Genomic DNA, 20,137 nt, shown 5'->3' with positions numbered 1-20,137 from the left:
TCACCCACAGCTGTAAGTAATTCTTAAAAATCGTTTTAGCTCTTTTGGTCACATATTCATACTTTTGGAGAGATGTGTTTCTGAAACTGCAAAAGAAGCAGCAGATGCAGAAGAAAACTAAGGAAACAAATATGTCTATGGCCTGAATGATGCTTCCAGGATGTGGAATTTTTTGGTGAGATCTGTTTTGCTGAAAATAGGTTGTGTTCAACTAAAAGCTGATCCCACAATGTTTTATTAGTATCATAAAAGGAAATCTTCAGGATGCATCTTTTCTTAGGGGATGCTACTGAGGAATTTGAAAAAATGTTTTATTTGCAAGATTAGAGTTGTACTTAAAATTGGGACTCAGGCTTGTGGGGCTTTTAAATATATTAGTTTAGATGTTAAGCAAAGTAGGCCTGGAATAACTTTAAATCAGCATTCCTATTTAGTGAGTGTTACTCCCATCCCAGCTAATCATACTAAGTCACCACAGAAAGATGATGTTATATCTAAAGAAGAGACAGTGCAATTGTGAAGCTTGATTGGTCAGTTGAACTGGTTGTGTACTCAACACTACACCAGATGCTGGTTTTGATCTGTTGGAGTTCAGTACAATGATGAAAGACCTTAAAGTAGAGAATGGGCAAGATTTTATAGAGCCCTCGACGTCGGGATCGGTGGTGGGAGGGTGCATGAAGATTGCTCCGGATGAGGCTCGGCAAGAACCTCGGCGGCGGAAGGGCCCAGCCCGATATTGCCGATGGCGGCGAGGCTTCGTGGTGGCCGCCCCCCCCCCCACCACTCAGTGACAGGACCGCCATTTAAATATTTAAATAAATTAAATCACCTCCTGAAGTCCCATCACGATCTTCACCCCGGCGGCCGGCACTGCCACGCCTTCAGATCCCCATCTGAGGTAACAAGGGGCAACACTGGTGCGGAGTGGGGGAGGAGGTAAGTTTATCAGTGTGGGGGGGGGGGGGATCTGGGTCAAATGAATGTCTTGGCTGTAGGGGACGGTAGGAAGGGTTACAGTTTAAAGTTAGTACAATTTGCGGGGGGGGCGGGGGGGAAGGTCAGATGGTGAAGTTAAGTGTTTTGGTGGGGGGGGTGGGAAGAACAAATAATTAATTTAATTGATATTGGAGGGTGGTAGAGGGGCAAAAGAAATGTATTTATTTATTTTAATTCAATGTCACTTTAAATATTTAAATGTACCGGCAGGGTTGATGGCTTTAGAAATGGTGTTATGCCTGTGCACAGGCAGCTGACGCCGTTACCGGGGATGGACAGTCCGCCCCCTCCACGTGTTCGGGGGTGGGGGTGGCCCACCCCGGCCATTTAAATGAGCTGCTGCGCTTGAAATCAGGTGGCTCTTTGGTGTGTGGCCCCTCCCGCCGCCGATTCAGCCCAATGTTTTAAGGGCAAATAAAACATTAAGGAAGTTAAATCTGGATAAATGTATACATAAGTTCCCATCCTTAGATGACCCAAAGAACATTAGGCTAGTTATTTTTAGCGCTGCTTCACATGCTAATCTTACTGATGAGTATTCTAGTGCTGCTGATTTCATAATATTTCTGATGGATGAGAACGGAAAATGTTGTCCTTTAGCTTGGGAAGCTGAGAAAATAAAAATGGCTGTTAAAAGTACTTTGGCTGCTGACACACTGACTCGTGAATATGGGATTCTATTTGTCAAATATTTTAAGTGAGATTCTGTACAATTAGCGTAGTGAAGACAGTCTACCCATTGAATGTTCAGTAGATAATCGTCCTTTTGGGATAATATACATTCTGAAAAAAAGCAAGAGTGGGAAAAGGTTACGGATTGATGTTGTTGGATTGAAGCAAATGCTGGAGAGAAAGGAAATATCTAAAATTAAATGGATGGATGCAAGTCATCAACTGTTGGATTGTTTTACAAAAGGAAATGTTTGGGGTCCTTCAGGAGGGGCATCTTGCAATGTAATGCTTTGCACAGAAACTTTTTAAAGTAGAGAAAGGGCAACATTAAAGCAACGCACGAAATAGGGAGAAGCTGGTATTACAATAACTTTGCTTTCCCTTTAGTGCCTGCATGAGCTCCAAGCCATTTTGATGTCTGAGCCTCATTAGCATGTTACCAGCGAGCTTGAAGTTTGTGCAAAGCTGCTGCTCATAGGATCGGAGAGGGTGTCAACCGGGTTTCACATTGAGCCGACTCTCAGGTAGAACCTGGGAAGGGGGAAGACGGAGGGTCTTAGATGGACTGAAAGCAAGCCGGAGACTATTGGCGGGCCCAGAAGAAACACCCTAATCCCCCTAAGTCTACTAAACAATAAAAAAGCTTTAACAGCCACTGGTTAGGCCATTAAACACCTGGTACAATTCGGCAGAGTATGCACAATGTATGTTTCATCCATTTGAACCATTTGGGGTGGTTGAAAGAATGAATCACGGGACTTTAATATTTGGTGTAATATTTGCATAGATTGAGCACAGGCTGTCCCGCCATTAAATTGGTATAATTTGCACCCATTTTATGCCTGAAAAAGAGCTGCGGCCCATACCAATTTCCACCCCACAGTATGGGCTTAATTTATCCTGAGCTAATGACTGTATCACTATAAATAGTAACTTATCTCCCCTACACCTAGTCTCACTAACTCACTTTCGAATTCTAGATTTTCTGTCCTTTCCTGGATGCTTTAACTCAAATTGAACACAGCACCATTAGGAACATACGACATAGGAACATAGGAGCAGGAGTAGGCCATTCAGCCCTTCGAGCCTGCTCCGCCATTCTAGATCATGGCTGATAGACTACCTCAATGCCATATTCCCACACTATCCCCATATTCCTTGATTCATTAACAACTAGAAATCTATCGATCTCTGTCTTGAACCTACTCAATGACTGAGCTTCCACCACACTCTGGGCAGAGAATTCCAAAGATTCACCACCCTCTGAGTGAAGAAGTTCCTCCTCATCTCAGTCCTAAACGGCTTGCCCTTTATTCTGAGATCGTGTCTCCTTGTTATAGATCCCACAGCCAGGGGAAACATTCTTTCTGCATCTACCCTATCTATCCCTTTAAGAATTTTGTAAGTTTCTATGCAATCGCCTCTCATTCTTCTAAAATCCAGAGAACACAGGCCCAATCTCCTCAATCTCTCCTCATAGGACAATCCCACCATCCCAGGAATCATTGACACAGGTCATGAGCCTGCTACTCATTTCAGACTCATCCTCTTCTCACTGGGCATCTACACATGCTCACATCTAGCAAGATGGAAGATCAGATTGGAGATTAAGGGATCAAACGTAAAACCTTCATGTTCTAAATGGATCAAGCAGTTCATTTATCCCTTGAGCCTTCAGGGGAACTCAGTAATTGCTTCTGGCCATGATTCAAATGACACACTCAAAACAAGCAAATATTATTTTCAAAAGCATGTGCTACAACTGACAACTTTGTATGCTCACTATAAAAATAAGTGGACTGTAATTTCTGAACAATTATATTGTATAGGAAATGAAAAAGAAAACAAACTTTTGCATCAAATAAAACCCAATTAATTTTGAGAATTGTTATAATGGGAGCAATTAATACCAACGGAATCGATTTTTGTCGTGGAGTTGATGTTGGTCTACAGATGTTAATAATTACAACATAGAAAGTGCATAAATCTTCATTTCATTAATTGTTCTCCTGCTCAATTAGAATTAGAACATTACAGCGCAGTACAGGCCCTTCGGCCCTCGATGTTGCGCCGACCTGTGAAACCATCTGACCTACACTATTCCATTTTCATCCATATGTCTATCCAATGACCACTTAAATGCCCTTAAAGTTGGCAAGTCTACTACTGTTGCAGGCAGGGCGTTCCACGCCCCTACTACTCTCTGAGTAAAGAAACTACCTCTGACATCTGTCCTATATCTATCACCCCTCAACTTAAAGCTATGTACCCTCGTGTTTGCCATCACCATCCGAGGAAAAAGACTCTCACTATCCACCCTATCCAACCCTCTGATTATCTTATATGTCTCTATTAAGTCACCTCTCCTCCTCCTTCTCTCCAACGAAAACAACCTCAAGTCCCTCAGCCTTTCCTTGTAAGACCTTCCCTCCATACCAGGCAACATCCCAGTAAATGGTTTCTAGATCACCACCTATGGAAGAATAACATGATGAAATTTTATTAACCAGTATTTTTGTCCATGGCAGTGACTCGGGTATTATGTTGCTTATATTTGTCACTATCCAATAGACCCAAATTATATCCCTTATATGAATTGTGGTTCTACTATTGAATGTCTACATCAATATACATATATTAAAATCAACAAATATGCATTCAAGATCATCTGTCAAAACCAATTAAAGAAACTTGTTTTTACCAGCACAAACTACTGTACAGAAGTCGTGGTGGGGAGGGAGATCCGTAAAATACCTCCAGGAGAGGCCCACCATGGGCCTCGACACCAGGAAGGCCCGGCCCAATATTGTCAGCAGCAGCGAGGCCTCATGGCTTAACGGCCTGCTACCCGACCCAAAACCAACGGGACCCAATGACGTGTCGGGTTCGGGTCGGGTTGCACTTCCAGGTCCGGCATTCTGGCTTGGGTCAGGCCAGGTCAGCCACACTCTATCACAGATAAGTGGCACCACTGTTAATTACATTTTTGGACTAGAAACGTGCTTTTGTTACAGTTATTTTAAGCCTGAACAGATCAGCAACAGTGAAAAATGGAAGGTAAGTTAACTGATGGTCGGGTCGGGTCGGGTCAGGCACGAGAAAAATTGCGAGGACTCGGGCCGGGTCGGGGTTGGGTCAGATGTGGTTCTATCAGGCTCAGGTCGGGGTTTTTTTTTGCAGACCCAAGGAGGCCTTTATCACGGCAGCCACCCTGCCACTTGGTGGTGGGATCAAAATTTAAATATGCTAATTAATTAAAATGAATGAATTATTTACTTACCTGCTCCCACCATTGTTCCCAGTGCGATATTCATGCCAGTGGTTGGCACTCCCATGCCTTTAGCTCCCCATCCGGAGACCTGAGGCAGAACACTGGTGGGGAGGGGAGAAGCAGGTAGGTTTTCAGGGCGGAGCAGGGGAGTGGAGGTCAAACATCTCTGATCAGTCTGGGGGTGGTGGGAAGGGGTAAAGTTTAAAGTTTTTGAACTTTGGGGGGGACGGTTGGGAGCAAAAGCTAAGTGTTTTATGGGGGAAGAGGGCAAGTAATGAATTTGATGGTCATTGGAGGTGGGGAGAGGGTCGTGATAACTTTATTTAATTTTTTTAAAGTCAATTTTCTTTAACTATCTTAATTAAATAAAATGGCATCGGTGCCTGCGCAGTGGCGCCTGATTCCATTGTCGGGTCAAACCACCTGCCCCCTCCATGTCATTGGGGAGGTGGGGGGGGGGTGGAATGATCCACCACAGCAATTTAAATGAACTGCCATGTTTAATATCGCGGCAGCTCCACGAAGCTCAGCCCACGCGTGCAGGCTGCCATTGTTTGCAGGCAGAAATTTCAGCCCACCTATTATACTTCAACACCAAAATAAAACTTCACAACACAATAATCAGACAGTCTTGTATTTTGTTGTAAGCACATATCTCCCCTTAAACACAGATCTCCCCTTACTTGATATGCTTGCACTTGATGAAAAGCATGTGTATTCAAAGAAGACACTAAATATGCCACACTGTGACATCATATTTACACAACAGTGGACCTGACCTCAAAATATTTGAGCAACAAAGGATTCTACGATCTGCTAAGTCCAAGCAGCAAATTGGTACATGCTGATGACGTACATGTTGACAGCACAGTCGAGACAGAGAATGTAGCAGTGTATTTTTAATCAGCTACACAACTGGGAAAATTTGCAATGAAAAATAAGCGTTTCAACAACATTTAACACTTGTTACAACTAAGGTGGGAGCAATGCACTGTCAATTCAGTTCCATTACTCCACAGGTCATAGCATATTATTAAAGTTTTCCCACCTACTGGAAATTAGCCAAATTAAACACTTTATTAACCCCAAGAATAAAACATACCAAATCAGGTATCTTTAAACAACAACAAATTAACTATTTATTCATCAACTAAATCTTACTCACTATTGAGATAAACCTATGTCTAAAAGACTTTATAACTTTTTATTTCTCTTAACCCTAATGCATACACACATACATTCAAAAACCAATGGTTAACTGGTTTTTAAAATTATGTTTCTTAGAAATAAGTAAGTAGCTGGGTTGTAAGTCCTGGTGATTTATGTTCCAAGTTAGTGAAGGCGTCCCAGAGTAGAATAATCAGATGTCACTCAAAGTCTCCAGGCGAATTCGACGAACAGTCTTTAGGATAGGTGTTCAAAGCACTTTGGTTGCTGCAGGCGTCATACAGTTCTTTCAACAAGGAGTATAGTAACAGGTCTATTTGGATTTTTTAGTTGGTAGTCTTTCAGTAGAAAGTTTGCAGAGAATTCCAGGAAACACAACAGGCAACAGAGAGTCAGTCCTGAAGCAAAGACTTCTTAGAGAAAGGGAAAAAAAAGGAATTTACTACCTCCAACAATACAAATGTTCTCTTCCAGGATTTTCTTTTTCCTGAGGCAATAACAGAGCTTGTAGGAATGTAGATTTTTCTGCTGAGAGAGAGAGATCCTGAGTATTTCCAGCACTTTTTGTTTAACTTTCAGGGAATCTTCCTTCAGTGAGCATATTTAGCTGGACTCCAAATCAGACCTGTTTTAGCCAGTCTCTACACAAAGTCAAGAGTTACAATACACCATGTGACCTCCTCTCTCTCCTGCTGTTGCCTAGGAAACGAGTACAGTGGCTGGCACACTGCCCCCGAGTTTTTAAAGGCACACTGTTTTTTAAACAGAGTCTCAGTCTTAAAGGAACACTGTTTTCAAACAGAGGAGAAAAAAAAAACAGTTCCATGACTGAAAAAGGTATAGGATCACAAATAGATGAACAAAATGTGGGATTTCAGGAGAGAATGGGGGTAATTTTCAATTCTGCAGAATGGGTGATAATCTTGCAGAGCCAATCCTGTTGTTGTTATAGAACCTGTCAGATTGTCATGCCATTGATTTCAAAAAGTAAAAGCAGGTAGATTCGACAACAGCTGGGCAACCCACTCTTGTAGTAAAGTTGAAAACTACCCCCAATGGATGGTATTGAATTAGTCCGATAACAGACTTAGAAAGGCACCTGGACACAACAGCAGATACAACGGTCTCAAAACGCGATAAGGCTTCAAAACGGCTCGTGATGAGTGATGAACCCATGGTAGTTGATTTCGATGCAGGCAGCACACAAACTTCGCGCTGCTTGCTCACTTAAATGATTGCTGCGTGCAGCCAGCACTAACCATGCTGTTGAATGGATGCATGCGTGAGCAGGGGGTGCAAAATCGTGAGAGGCTAGCACCACTTAATACTAACCTATACTACATTAAGCCCGCCTGCACCTTTTAAAGGGGAAGTGCTTTCTGGCTACAGAAATCCTGGAACTGGTTGTAGAAGAAAATGTAAGCAAGAAGAACATTGAATGATGACATAACATGACAGATTACACACTACTCAATGTACAGCTCCCCCATCACTCAGCTACCAAAAAATCTCTATCAATCTGGACTCAAACATAACATTCATATGCCTCACCTCACCCACTTGGCACTGCTGAAAGCCTCATACCCACATCTCCCAGCTTACACAATGCCAGCTATTCAATTGTGACAGCCACATTAGCCAAACACATTGCACCACATCACTGACTGTCTCTTCCCTGTCTCTTGCAGGACAAGGTGGCGCATAACCAGAGGCAGCAGGAGCTAACCAGCAAGGGTCAGACAAGGTTACATGTCCTCACCCGCATGCAGGAGATGGTGCTCACCATCATTGGAGTGGCCAGGTCTGCAGAATGGCCAGATGCAACACTGAATTCACTGAACATGGTATTCTCATATATAATACTCTTCTCACATCCCATTTCCTCATTCCACAATCTCTTCTGATTTACAAGCTGCAGTTGGGGTAAGAATGCACCTCTTAATTTCCCCCCTTCCCCTTGCCTTTTGCCTTTCTCCTTTCAGATACCCAAGAATTTCAACCTGGCCAGGCAGTGGTGGAAGAGGAGGAGGTGAAGAGCAGAAAGACAGTGATGAGAAAGAAACAGCATCACTTGCTCTCGCTCATAACCACCAGCTCAGGTACTGACGGTGCATATTTTAGATGGTAGCTTTGAGGAGGGATCTGCACATGGTGATTCACCAGGCACGAATGGCCTGCAGCCAGAGGATGAGGTCGCAAATGAGTTCTGCTACAGAGGACTTACATTAGGGCATTTATGGGGTGACCTATAGTAAAGGGCTGATAGTTGGAAAAAATGAAATGCTTGGTACATTGACAGTCCTGACAGAAACCAGTGGTCACAGTCAAGGAGCGTGGAGACGTCTGGCAGCAACATGGCAGAGGCTTTGCACACAACTTGAAGCCCATCCTTTCTAGCCTGGAAGTGGTGGTCAACTCGATTTTCACACTAGTGGACCCAACCACCGCCTGATGGCTGATGTCTGAACTTCAACTGCAGCAGAAGCCAAAATGTCCGGTTGAAAGATCCACCTGTGCTACGTATACTCTGGATCTGTTATTAGGTGGCTCGCATTGATCTGAGCAGGGATTGGAGTCCTTCCCTGTTCTGATGCTGATTCCAGTGTTTCAGAAAATAAAAATGGATCTTCTTTCATTCGCTGGGTCACTTTGCTTATAGGAAATCAGTAGTACATCTTACACAGTGCCCAATTTTGAAATCAATGAGAAAGAAAATCAGGCACCATGTCAATTCACGATGAGCCCTTTTTGCGTCACTGACACAGACTAATTTTGTCTCCACAGCACATAGCAAACACAAATATTCTGGGCAAAGTGAATACTCCTAAGTTCAGAATGAACATTTTATTGTTTATAGCCAAAAATACAGTTGGTCACCTATCATCTGCGTTGTTTAACTTTTATTATTTCAACAAAACATAATATGTCAAAAGTCATAATTCTCTGACAGAATGAGGATGCCTTAGCACCCCACTGCCCACCTAACCACCCACAGGGATTACACAATGTCCAAAACCCACCCAAATATACTGCCCTGCAAACGCCTAAATAATCCATCTCAGATTGACCAAAGGAATTTTTTTTTAAATTCATTCAGGGATGTGGGCGTCGCTGGCCAGGCCAGCATTTATTGCCCATCCCTAATTGCCCTTGAGAAGGTGGTGGTGAGCTGCCTTCTTGAACCGCTGCAGTCCATTTGGGGTAGATATACCCACAGTGCTGTTAGGAAGGAAGTTCCAGGAATTTGACCCAGCGACAGTGAAGGAACGGCGATATAGTTCCAAGTCAGGATGGTGTGTGACTTGGAGGGGAACTTGCAGGTGGTGGTGTTCCCATGTATCTGCTGCCCTTGTCCTTCTCGTTGGTAGAGGTTGCGGGTTTGGAAGGTGCTGTTTAAGGAGCCTTGGTGCATTGCTGCAGTGCATCTTGTAGATGGTACACACTGCTGCCACTGTGCGTCGGTGGTGGAGGGAGTGCATATTTGTAGATGGGGTGCCAATCAAGCGGGCTGCTTTGTCCTGGATGGTATCGAGCTTCTTGAGTGTTGTTGGAGCTGCACCCATTCAGGCAAGTGGAGAGTATTCCATCACACTCCTGACTTGTGCCTTGCAGAGGCTTTGGGGAGTCAGGAGGTGAGCTACTCGCCTCAGGATTCCTAGCCTCTGACCTGCTCTTGTAGCCACGATATTTATGTGGCTACTCCAGTTCAGTTTCTGGTCAATGGTAGTCCCTAGGATGTTGACATTGGGAGATTCAGCGATGGTAATGTCGTTGAATGTCATTGGGAGATGGTTAGATTCTCTCTTGTTGGAGATGGTCATTGCCTGGCACTTGTGTGGCATGAATGTTACTTGCCACTTATCAGCCCAAGCCTGGATATTGTCCAGGTCTTGCTGCATTTCTACACGGACTGCTTCAGTATCTGAGGAGTCACGAATGGTGCTGAACATTATGCAATCATCAGCGAACATCCCCACTTCTGACCTTATGATTGAAGGTAGGTCATTGATGAAGCAGCTGAAGATGGTTGGGCCTAGGACACTATCCTGAGGAACTCCTGCAGTGATGTCCTGGAGATCAGATGATTGACCTCCAACAACCACAACCATCTTCCTTTGCGCGAGGTATGATTCCAACCAGTGGAGGGTTTTCCCCCTGATTCCCATTGACCTCAGTTTTGCTAGGGCTTCTTGATGCCAAAGTCGGTTAAATGCTGCCTTGATGTCAAGGGCAGTCACTCTCACCTCACCTCTTGAGTTCAGCTCTTTTGTCCATGTTTGAACCAAGTCTGTAATGAGGTCAGGAGCTCAGTGGTCCTGGCGGAACCCAAACTGAGCGTCACTGAGCAGGTTATTGCTAAGCAAGTGCTGCTTGATGGCACTGTTGATGACACCTTCCATCACTTTACTGATGATTGAGATTAGGCTGATGGGGCGGTAATTGGCCGGGTTGGACTTGTCCTGCTTTTTGTGTACAGGACATAACTGAGCAATTTTTCACATTGCAGGGTAGATGCCAGTGTTGTAGCTGTACTGGAACAGCTTGGCTAGGGGTGCAGCAAGTTCTGGAGCACAGGTCTTCAGTACTATTGCCGGAATATTGTCAGGGCCCATAGCTTTTGCAGATCCAGTGCCTTCAGTCATTTCTTGATATCACGTGGAGTGAATCAAATTGGCTGAAGTCTGGCATCTGTGATGCTGGGGACTTCAGGAGGAGGACGAGATAGATCATCAACTCGGCACTTCTGGCTGAAGATTGTTGCAAATGCTTCAGCCTTATCTTTCGCACTGATGTGCGGGCTCCCCCATCATTGAGGATGGGGATATTTGTGGAGCCACCTCCTCCAGTTAGTTGTTTAATTGTCCACCACCGTTCACGGCTGGATGTGGCAGGAATGCAGAGCTTCGATCTGATCCGTTGGTTATGGGATCGCTTAGCTCTGTCTATCGCATGCTGCTTACGCAGTTTGGCACGCAGATAGTCCTGTGTTGCAGCTTCACCAGGTTGACACCTCATTTTGAGGTATGCCTGGTGCTGCTCCTGGCATGCCCTCCTGCACTCTTCATTGAACCAGGGTTGGTCTCCTGGCTTGATGGTAATGGTAGAGTGGGGGATACTTTGGGCCATGAGGTTACAGATGGTGGATGAGTACAATTCTGCTGCTGCTGATGGCCCACAGCGCCTCATGGATGCCCAGTTTTGCATTGCTCGATCTGTTCGAAATCTATCCCATTTAGCACAGTGGTAGGGCCACACAACACGATGGACGGTCTCCTCACTGTGAAGGCGGGACTTCGTCTCCACAACGACTGTGCGGTGGTCACTCCTACCAATACAGTCATGGACTGAAGCATCTGCGGCAGACAGATTGGTGAGGACGAGGTCAAGTATGTTTTTCCCTCGTGTTGGTTCCCTCACCGCCTGCCGCAGACCCAGTCTAGCAGCTATGTCCTTTGGACCTGGCCAGCTCGGTCAGTAGTGGTGCTACCGAGCCACTCTTGGTGATGGACATTGAAGTCCCCCACCCAGAGTACATTTTGTGTCCTTGCCATCCTCCGTGCTTCCTCCAAGTGGTGTTCAACATAGAGGAGTACTGAGTCATCAGCTGAGAGAGGGCGGTAGGTGGTAATCAGTAAGAGTTTACCTTGCCCATGTTTGACCTGATGCCATGAGACTTCATGGGGTCCGGAGTCGATGTTGAGGACTCCCAGGGCAACTCCCTCCCTACTGTATACCACTGTGCCATCACCTCTGCTGGGTCTGTCCTGCCGGTGGGACAGGACATACCCAGGGATGGTGATGGCAGTGTCTGGGGCATTGTCTGTAAGGTTTGATTCCGTGAGTATGACAATGTCAGGCTGCTGCTTGACTAGTCTGTGAGACAGCTCTCCCAACTTTGGCACAAGCCCCCAGATGTTAGTAAGGAGGATTTGCAGGGTCGACAGGGCTGGGTTTGCCGTTGTCGTTTCCGGTGCCTCGGTCGGTGCCGGTTTCATTCCTTTTTATTGACTTTGTAGTGGTTAGGTACAACTGAGTGGCTTGCTGGGCCATTTCAGAGGGCATGTGAGAGTTAACCACATTGCTGTGGGTCTGGAGTCACATGTGGGCCAGACCAGGTAAGGACAGCAGATTTCCTTCCCTAAAGGACATTAGTGAACCAGATGTGTTTTTAAAACAATCGACAATGATTTCATGGCCATCATTAGACTAGTTTTTAATTACAGATTTATTAATTAAATTCAAATTCCACCTTCTGCTGTGTTGGGATTCGAACCCATGTCCCCAGAGAAATACCCTGGGTTTCTGGGTTACTGGTCCAGTGATAATACCACTACACCACTGCCTACCTCAGCTCAATGCATTGTAATACAAAAATGTATGAACTGTACAAAATCCTCAATGTATAAACTTGCAGTTAATCAGTAACACACCAGAACCTAAGGAAATACGTTAATTTCAAATCAGTAAAAAATACATTGTTAATGGAATCACTGGAAAAACTTCATTATAATTAAACAGAGAAAAAATATGCAGTGGAAAATTTCTAGTAATATTTCATTGTGAAATTTTAAAGAATAAATGCTCCTATCGCCACTTATTTAGATCAGTGGGATCTGATTTTATGTGACACAAACCTACCTTCTGCACAATATCCCATGCATCCTTGTGTAGGTTGGAGTAGATACAGAAAAAAGTCACCACAGTTTCGTACACTGATCGGAATTCGGAAGAGACAGCAGTCCTTTGTTGTGCTAAAGAAAAATTGCCAGGTTGCACAGGCAGTCAAATGTTTAACTTCTCCGGCTTGTGGCAAAGATTCAGTCTCTCTCAAGGACAACCAAACAGGGGCTTGGGTACCACAGTGATTCATCTAAGGGGGGGAAATATGAAAGATTAAAAGGAAGGCAACATACAACTATTTTATTATCATAATTGATGCAACTGCTTTGCGAATAAAATGGACCAGGAATTTGCATTTAACACAGCGAGGAACTGTCTGAATCCAGCTGACAAAAAATAAAAAGTAATTCACTTATCCAGCAGGTTTCACTCGCAAACATTTGCTACTTTAGTTATTTGGCTTCTTGATCAAAAAATGGACCTTGTCCTCTATGCATTATTTACAGTGTATGTTAACATTCCTTAAAGGATATATCGAAAGACCACATGGCATTCTTTCATTATCATACTGTCACTTCAGCAGGAACCATGGCAAGTTATTATCTGTCATTCATAAAATTGTACTTAGTGGAAATGCTTTGGGGAAATGGATTCTCTGATTTACCTCTTATAGGCCTGCCTAAATATCAACATTTAATGGGCTACTGATTTACAATTCCAAAAGTATCAGAATTTAGGACCAAATTTTCCAACACTAGAACATTTTAGAGTTTGATGAGATAATTATTATGGGATTATGATAAAGTCACAAATGTTTTTGATTGCAGCTAATATTCTTAATAGTTGACCTACAAAACAACAACGACTACATTAAAAAAAAATCACTGGCTATCAAGGGTTTTGATCCTGAGAGGTGCTATGTAAATATGCTTTAGTTTGTTTTAGTTGAAAAGCTAATAAGATACAAGTCATACAACATATTTAATGGCAATGTAGAACACTGTCACCTTGGAAAGACTTCCTTAAAAAAAAAATATTTTCATCCAAAATCAAGAACTGAGACTTGCACCTCATGTTGGGTACTGTTCCAAAGGTAAGGAAACCATCCATTCTCTTTCAAACTCATAGGCTGGAACTTTACCCACCCCCCCCACAGGAGAGGGCTGGTGGCAGGGATGTCGTAAAATTGAGTGGGAGTTGGGGGGGGGGGGGGGGTGGGCAGGGGAGGGGGGGTTGGGGGGTGGCTGTTCCCGATGCCTTCCCACCCCGTTGCAATTTTACCAGGGGCGGCAACGGCGAGAATTAGCCCGACTGCCCCTGGCTAATTAAGGCCCTTAATTGGCCAATTAGCTGTCACTTAAGTGCCTCCGCCCTCCGCCGCTGGTAAAATACCAGCAGCAGGCGGGCGGCTCAGGCCCGCAAGGAAGCTGTCTAGTAAAACCTGGCAGGCTCCTTGTGGGCTGGGGGCGCGCTCCAAATCGGGCACCCTGTGCCCCGCGGAGGGGCCCCCCCTCCACGACCCAACCACCCCACTGCACAACACTCTCTCCCCACCCCCCAACTGCCCTCCTTGCCTCACTGGAACCCAGCCAATTGTCTCCAGCAAAGCCCCAGAGACTTACCTTTCTTTCCATCCGTCATCCACGATCCTGCTGTGACTGGGTGCAGTCCGAGCAGTGGCCATCGCTCCCAGTGACACTGCTGGGACTGAGAGCTGCCAATCCGCTGATTTGCTGACAGCTCTTGGAGGTGGGACGACCTGCCTCAGAGGGGCGGAAGTCCCACCTGTGCCAATTAAGGGCCTGGGGAGTGTAAAATCCTAGTGTGGCTCCTCAGGCCCGGCAGAGGCAGGCTCGCCTCCAACCTTTTGCCCAGTAGGCGGAGCATCCCGCCCAACATAATATTCCGGCCATCTTTCTTTGGGTGAAAGATTGCTACCTTTCCACAGGGGTCAACAGATAACGACTAGGAGTGAGCCATTTCCCATCCTGGGCCCATGGTTACTGAAACCACTTATATAATGCCGCACTGCTCTGCCAAATAAAATCAACTAACTCAGAACAGAGCATGATTAAAAATGAGGCCTTCGGGTTTACTGAGTCAGATCTTAGCAAGGATCATTTTAATTCCAGATATTTTTCATCAAGTCTTTCTAAACTTAGCATTGCTGGACTGTAGTTGTTTTATATATCTTTCCATCCACTAGGACAGCTTTGTTAAACGATAAACTTGTTTCTATGCAAATAAGTGCACCATGTGAAAATGGACTTATCTCTTTTGTTCTTGGAATGTCAATGCTTTGGCCATTTTGGAACACTATACCTCCACACATTTTGTTGGCATTTCAGCAGGTTTATCAAAGATCTGAAAGCGATACCATCCTGGTGTCAAAGAGTGATCACATATTAGCTCCTGAATTGCTGACTGTTGCAGTCTAAGTGAATCAAAGTCCACGCTTCTGTAGGGATTCTGAAGAAGCTGGTGACCACCTGGGTAGCATTCAGGTGCTGTCAAACAACAGAAAAAGTATTAGTAACAGTTCATTGCAGCTGGCCAAGTAATTACTTGATTTCAACAATTAACTTTATCAATGTTATAATTTGTCAATTACACAGCCAACAATATTCATTTGAAAATCAAAGTGATTGATGACAACGCTACGTCATCAGGATGCGCCGCGGTGCGCAAACGGTCTCAGGCCCTCTGCGCATGCGCTGCAGTCCGGATTGCCAGGACCAGTTTGCGCATGCGCAGATGACGTCATCGCGTAACGTCATCCTCGGGGAACACGCCAGGTTGGCCTTTGCGCATGCGCAAACTGGTCCTGGCAATCCGGACCGCAGCGCATGCGCAGATGACCAAAGCCCGTGTGCGCATGTGCGTCAATCTTCCGAAAGCTTCGGCGCGAGTTTTTGAAAATGGAAGGAGGAGAGGTTTCGTCGGGCATTTTATCTCAATTATTTAGTCATTTTGGACATTTGCTTCATTTTTATTAGACAGAGGAGATTGTTCCAAGGTAAGTTGCTCTGAAAATACATTTCAAGGGAGGGAAGGGAGGGGGGAAGGAGGGAGGGAGGGAAGGGAGGGGGGAAGAAGGGAGGGAAGGGAGGGGGGAAGAAGGGAGGGGGAAGGAGGGAGGGAAGGGAGGGAGGGAAGGGAGGGGGGAAGGAGGGAAGGAAGGGAGGGGGAAAGGAGGGAGGGAAGGGAGGGGGGAAGGAGGGAGGGAAGGGAGGGAGGGAAGGGAGGGAAGGAAGGGAGGGAGGGAAGGAGGAAGGAAGGGAGGGACAGAGGGGGGGGAAGGGAGGTCGGGGGGGGGGGGGGGGGGGGAAGGGAGGTCGGGGGGGAGGGGGGGAGCAGCGGAGCGGAAGGGGAGTGCCTTTTTCTGTGCATGCGCCATAAACACAAGGACTGGCTGATGAGATGGAGCCAATTAATTTGCCCAACAATTGCCCGGAAGCACCTTCGGATGGAGGTGGCCACGCGCTGGACATCAGTTGCGTGCCACAATCCATGGATCCTGAGCGTTTCACCCCCTGGCCTAAAGAGCTGATGGACCATACGTACGCCCGCCTGTTCACAGCTCCACTTCCCCCACCTGCGGGTACCCTCTCCTTGCTGTTCAGTTACACAGTCACCTGTTCCTGCACCCATCCAAGCAGTGCACATGGACACACAGTCACCTGTTCCTGCACCCGTCCAAGCAGTGCACGTGGACACACAGCCACATGTTTCCCCATCCGCCCTTGAAACAACCATGCAGAGCCTTGTGAGACTCCGCAATTGCCAGCTGCTGCCTGTCAAGCAGAGAAGGCGTCCAAAGGGTCAAGCACTTGGGGAACATTCAGCAAGAAGAGACTGAGCACTAAAGGAAACAAGCATGCCGTGTCCAGTGGTAGCACAAATGTGAATGCTCTTGCTGCGTACACAACTGGTGAGGTGGGAGTGCAGCCACACCATTCTCCATCCTCAGTGTTGCTTTAAGGCAAAGGTAGATAAGAGTGAAAGAAATGGAAGATGATGCTGATAGTAGTAGGCAGGATTAAATGGAATGGATGGGAAGACGCACGAGTAACATAACCACTAGCAGGGAACAGCTGAGCTAAATGGCCTGCTTTATGTTCATAGTCCAAAAGAAATGTGCTTCTTTTTCCAGCACCTCACATCATTCATGTTTTCCCTGAGAGCAGCATTGAACCATCATGAGATAGGGGCAGTTACATCATCCTGACTCCTACAGCTGAGCTGGGTACTAAGTGATTCATTGGCCTATACTGCAGAGCATAAAGCATGCGCAACAGTAATTTCATTGGAGGGAGGGAAGCTCTGACACTGATGTTCTTTCATTATTTCCTTTCATGTAAAATGTGCCCTTGAGAAAACAATCCTTGAGACTTAAGGACGGCATTCCAGCAAAGGAGGCAGTGCAGGAGAGGACGCAAGGATGTGCTGATTCCTGCATCTGAGGTGGGTAATAAGTGCTTCATTGGCGACGTTATCAATTGGTGCCTTCACTGCAGAACTTAAAAAGGTGTGCACAACAGTAATTTCAGTGGAAGGAGGGAGGCAAGCTCTGACTCTGATTTGCTTTTCTTCTTTTCATGTAAAACATGCCGTCGAGAAAACAATCCTCGAGACTTATGGTCAGCATTCAAGCAACGAAGGCAACTGGATCATGCTGCGGAGCTCATCATGATGTGGAAAGGAACATTGCATTTATGGATGAATTGGGAGTGCACATTGGGATGCGCTTGGGGAACATTCACCAAGAATAGACTGAGCTCAGACTCTTGTGAATTTGCCTTCTTCACATGGACAATACAGTAGTGGAATAGAGAGTCAAGCGTTCATTCACCACAAGGCTCTCCAGGAACAATCTCTTTAGCTGTGCATAGCAGACTCGGCCTGTCTGTCTAACGGGAATGCTGGACACAACACTCATGTATCCATGCACAGCAGTTCCTCGGATACTTAATGAACTTAATAAAACTTTTCAATAATTAAACCCAGAATTGTTGAGGTTTTGTTTGATGCTATTTCCCCGACTTTGCAACTGCACTTCAGATATTCAACTATGGTGGGGAGGTAGATTGAGGGGGGTGGAGGGAGGGGTGGGTGAAGAGGGGGAGGGTGGGGAGAGCAGGGAGGGGTGGGGAGAGGGAGCATGCAAAATGCAGGGACCAGACAGTTGCAATGCCTGAAGTACTGAGGAGAAGTAGAGAAAGCAACAGGATTGGGCATCCGCAGCTGCAGGAACGGCTGAATGGAGAGGGCTGGAAGCGAGAGGCCGTAGAGAGCCGCGGGGAGCGAGCGTGCGAAGACCTTGGTATCACCGGGTCCAGGGAATGGCCAGTAAGTCTTTTGCTGTTGTGTTTATGGCGCATGCACAGAAAAAGGCACTCCCCCTTCCGTTCTGCTGCTCCCCCCCCCTACTCTCTCCCCTTCCTCCCCCTCCCCCCCACTTCCCCCAGCTCTCCCCCTCCCCCCTTCTTTACCCCTCCCTCCTTCCCCCTCCCTCTTTTTCCCCCCTCCCTCTTTCCCCTCCCCCTTTCCCCTCCCCCTCCCTCTTTCTCCCCCCTCCCTCTCCCTCTTTCTCCCCCCCTCCCTCTCTCTCCCCCCCTCCCTCTCCCTCTCTCTCCCCCCCCTCCCTCTCTCTCCCCCCCTCTCCCTCTCTCTCCCCCCCCTCTCTCTCCCCCCTCCCCCTCCCTCTCTCTCCCCCCCTCCCCCTCCCTCCCCCCCTCCCTCTCCCGCTTTCTCCCCCCCCTCCCTCTCCCCCCCGTCCCCCTCCCTCTCCCCCCTCCCCTCCCCCCTCCCTCTCCCTCTTTCTCCCCCTTCCCTCTCCCTCTTTCTCCCCCCCTCCCTCTCCCCCCTCCCTCTCCCTCTTTCTCCCCCCCCCTCCCTCTTTCTCCCCCCTCTCCTCTTCTCCCCCCTCTCCTCTTTCTCCCCCCTCTCCCTCTTTCTCCCCCCTCCCTCTTTCTCCCCCCTCCCTCTCCCTCAGTCGGAACCGAAGAAGGGTCACTGACCCGAAATGTTAAGTCTGCTTCTGTTTCCACAGATGCTGCCAGACCTGCTGTGGTTCCAGCATTTCTTGTTTTTATTACAAAAATCTTAATACTTTACAAAGCCTAGAGGAGTATAGAAAATGTAGGGGTGAAGTAAAAATGGAAATTAGAAAAGCAGAGAGAGGACATGAAAAGTTTTTGGCAAGTAAAATCAAGGAAAACCCAAAGATGTTTTATCAGTACATTAAGAGCAAGAGGATAACTAAGCAAAGGGTAGGTCTATCAGAGATGTACAAGGGATCTTACACGTGGATGCAGAAGATATGGGCAGGGTTCTTAATGAGTTTCTTGTCTCTGTCTTCACAAAGGAGAGGGATGATGCCGACACTGTAGTTAAAGGGGAGTAATGTGAAGTATTAGATACGATAAGCATAATGAGAGAGGAAGTACTAGAGGGTCTGACATCCTTGAAAGTGGATAAATTGCCAGGGCCGGATGGATTGCATCCCAGGTTGTTAAAGGAAACCAGGGAAGAAAAGCGGATGTTCTGAGGATCATCTTCAAATCCTCACTGGATACTGGTGAGGTACCAGAGATTGGAGGTCTGCAAACATTGTACCATTGTTTAAAAAGAGTGCGAGGGATAGCCCAAATAATTATAGGCTGGTCAGTCTGACCTCAGTGTTGGGCAAATTATTAGAATCAATTCTGAGAGATAGGATAAACTGTCACTTAGAAAGTCACGGATTAATCAGGGATAGTCAGCATGGATTTGTTAAGGGAAGATCGTGTCTGACCAACAATTGGTTTTTTTAAGGAAGTACCAAGGAGGATTGAGGAGGGTAGTGGAGTGGATGTTGTCTATATGGATTTTAGTAAGGCATTTGACAAGGTCCCAAATGGCAGACTGGTCAGAAAAGTAAAACCCCATGGGATGCAGGAAATGTGGCGAGTTGGATCCAAAATTGGTTCTGAGAGGAAACAAAGAGCAATAGTCGACGGATGTTTTTGTGAATAGAAAGCAGTTTCCAGTGGTGTTCCTTGGGCTCAGTATTGGGTCCCTTGCTGTTTGTGGTATATATTAATGATTTTGACTTAAATATGGGAAGCATGATTGGGAAATTTGCTGATGACACAAAAATTGGCTGTGTGGTTGATAGTGAAGAGGATAGCTGTAGACTCCAGAATGATATCAATGATTTGGTTGAGTGGGTGGAAAAGTGGCAAATGGAATTCAATCTGGAGAAATGTGAGGTAATTCATTTGGGGAGGGCAAACAAAGCAAGGGAATACACAATAAACGGGAGGATATTGAGAGGGGTAGAGGAAGTGAGAGACCTTGGTGTGGATGTCCACAAGTCCCTGAAGGTGGCAGGACAGGTAGATAAAGTGGTGAAGAAGGCATATG

General features: G+C 46.2%; 1 protein-coding gene across 1 annotated transcript in view; it reads right to left on the bottom strand.

Moving 5' to 3' along the window:
- vwde (von Willebrand factor D and EGF domains) overlaps positions 1-20,137 on the bottom strand; it is a 306,182-nt gene that overhangs the window by 280,967 nt on the left and 5,078 nt on the right. Inside the window, exons 6-7 of the mRNA XM_068052969.1 lie at positions 15,053-15,237; positions 12,749-12,980 (exon numbers count right to left, since the gene is read on the bottom strand). Of these exons, the coding sequence (XP_067909070.1) occupies positions 12,749-12,980; positions 15,053-15,237 (417 nt within the window). The remainder of the gene's footprint in view (positions 1-12,748; positions 12,981-15,052; positions 15,238-20,137) is intronic.

Source organism: Heterodontus francisci, chromosome 2 (assembly GCF_036365525.1).
Source record: "Heterodontus francisci isolate sHetFra1 chromosome 2, sHetFra1.hap1, whole genome shotgun sequence".
Classification (NCBI taxonomy): Eukaryota; Metazoa; Chordata; class Chondrichthyes; order Heterodontiformes; family Heterodontidae; genus Heterodontus; species Heterodontus francisci.
Note: the sequence above shows the minus strand (reverse complement) of the source record. Positions and strands in the feature narration are given on the sequence as shown.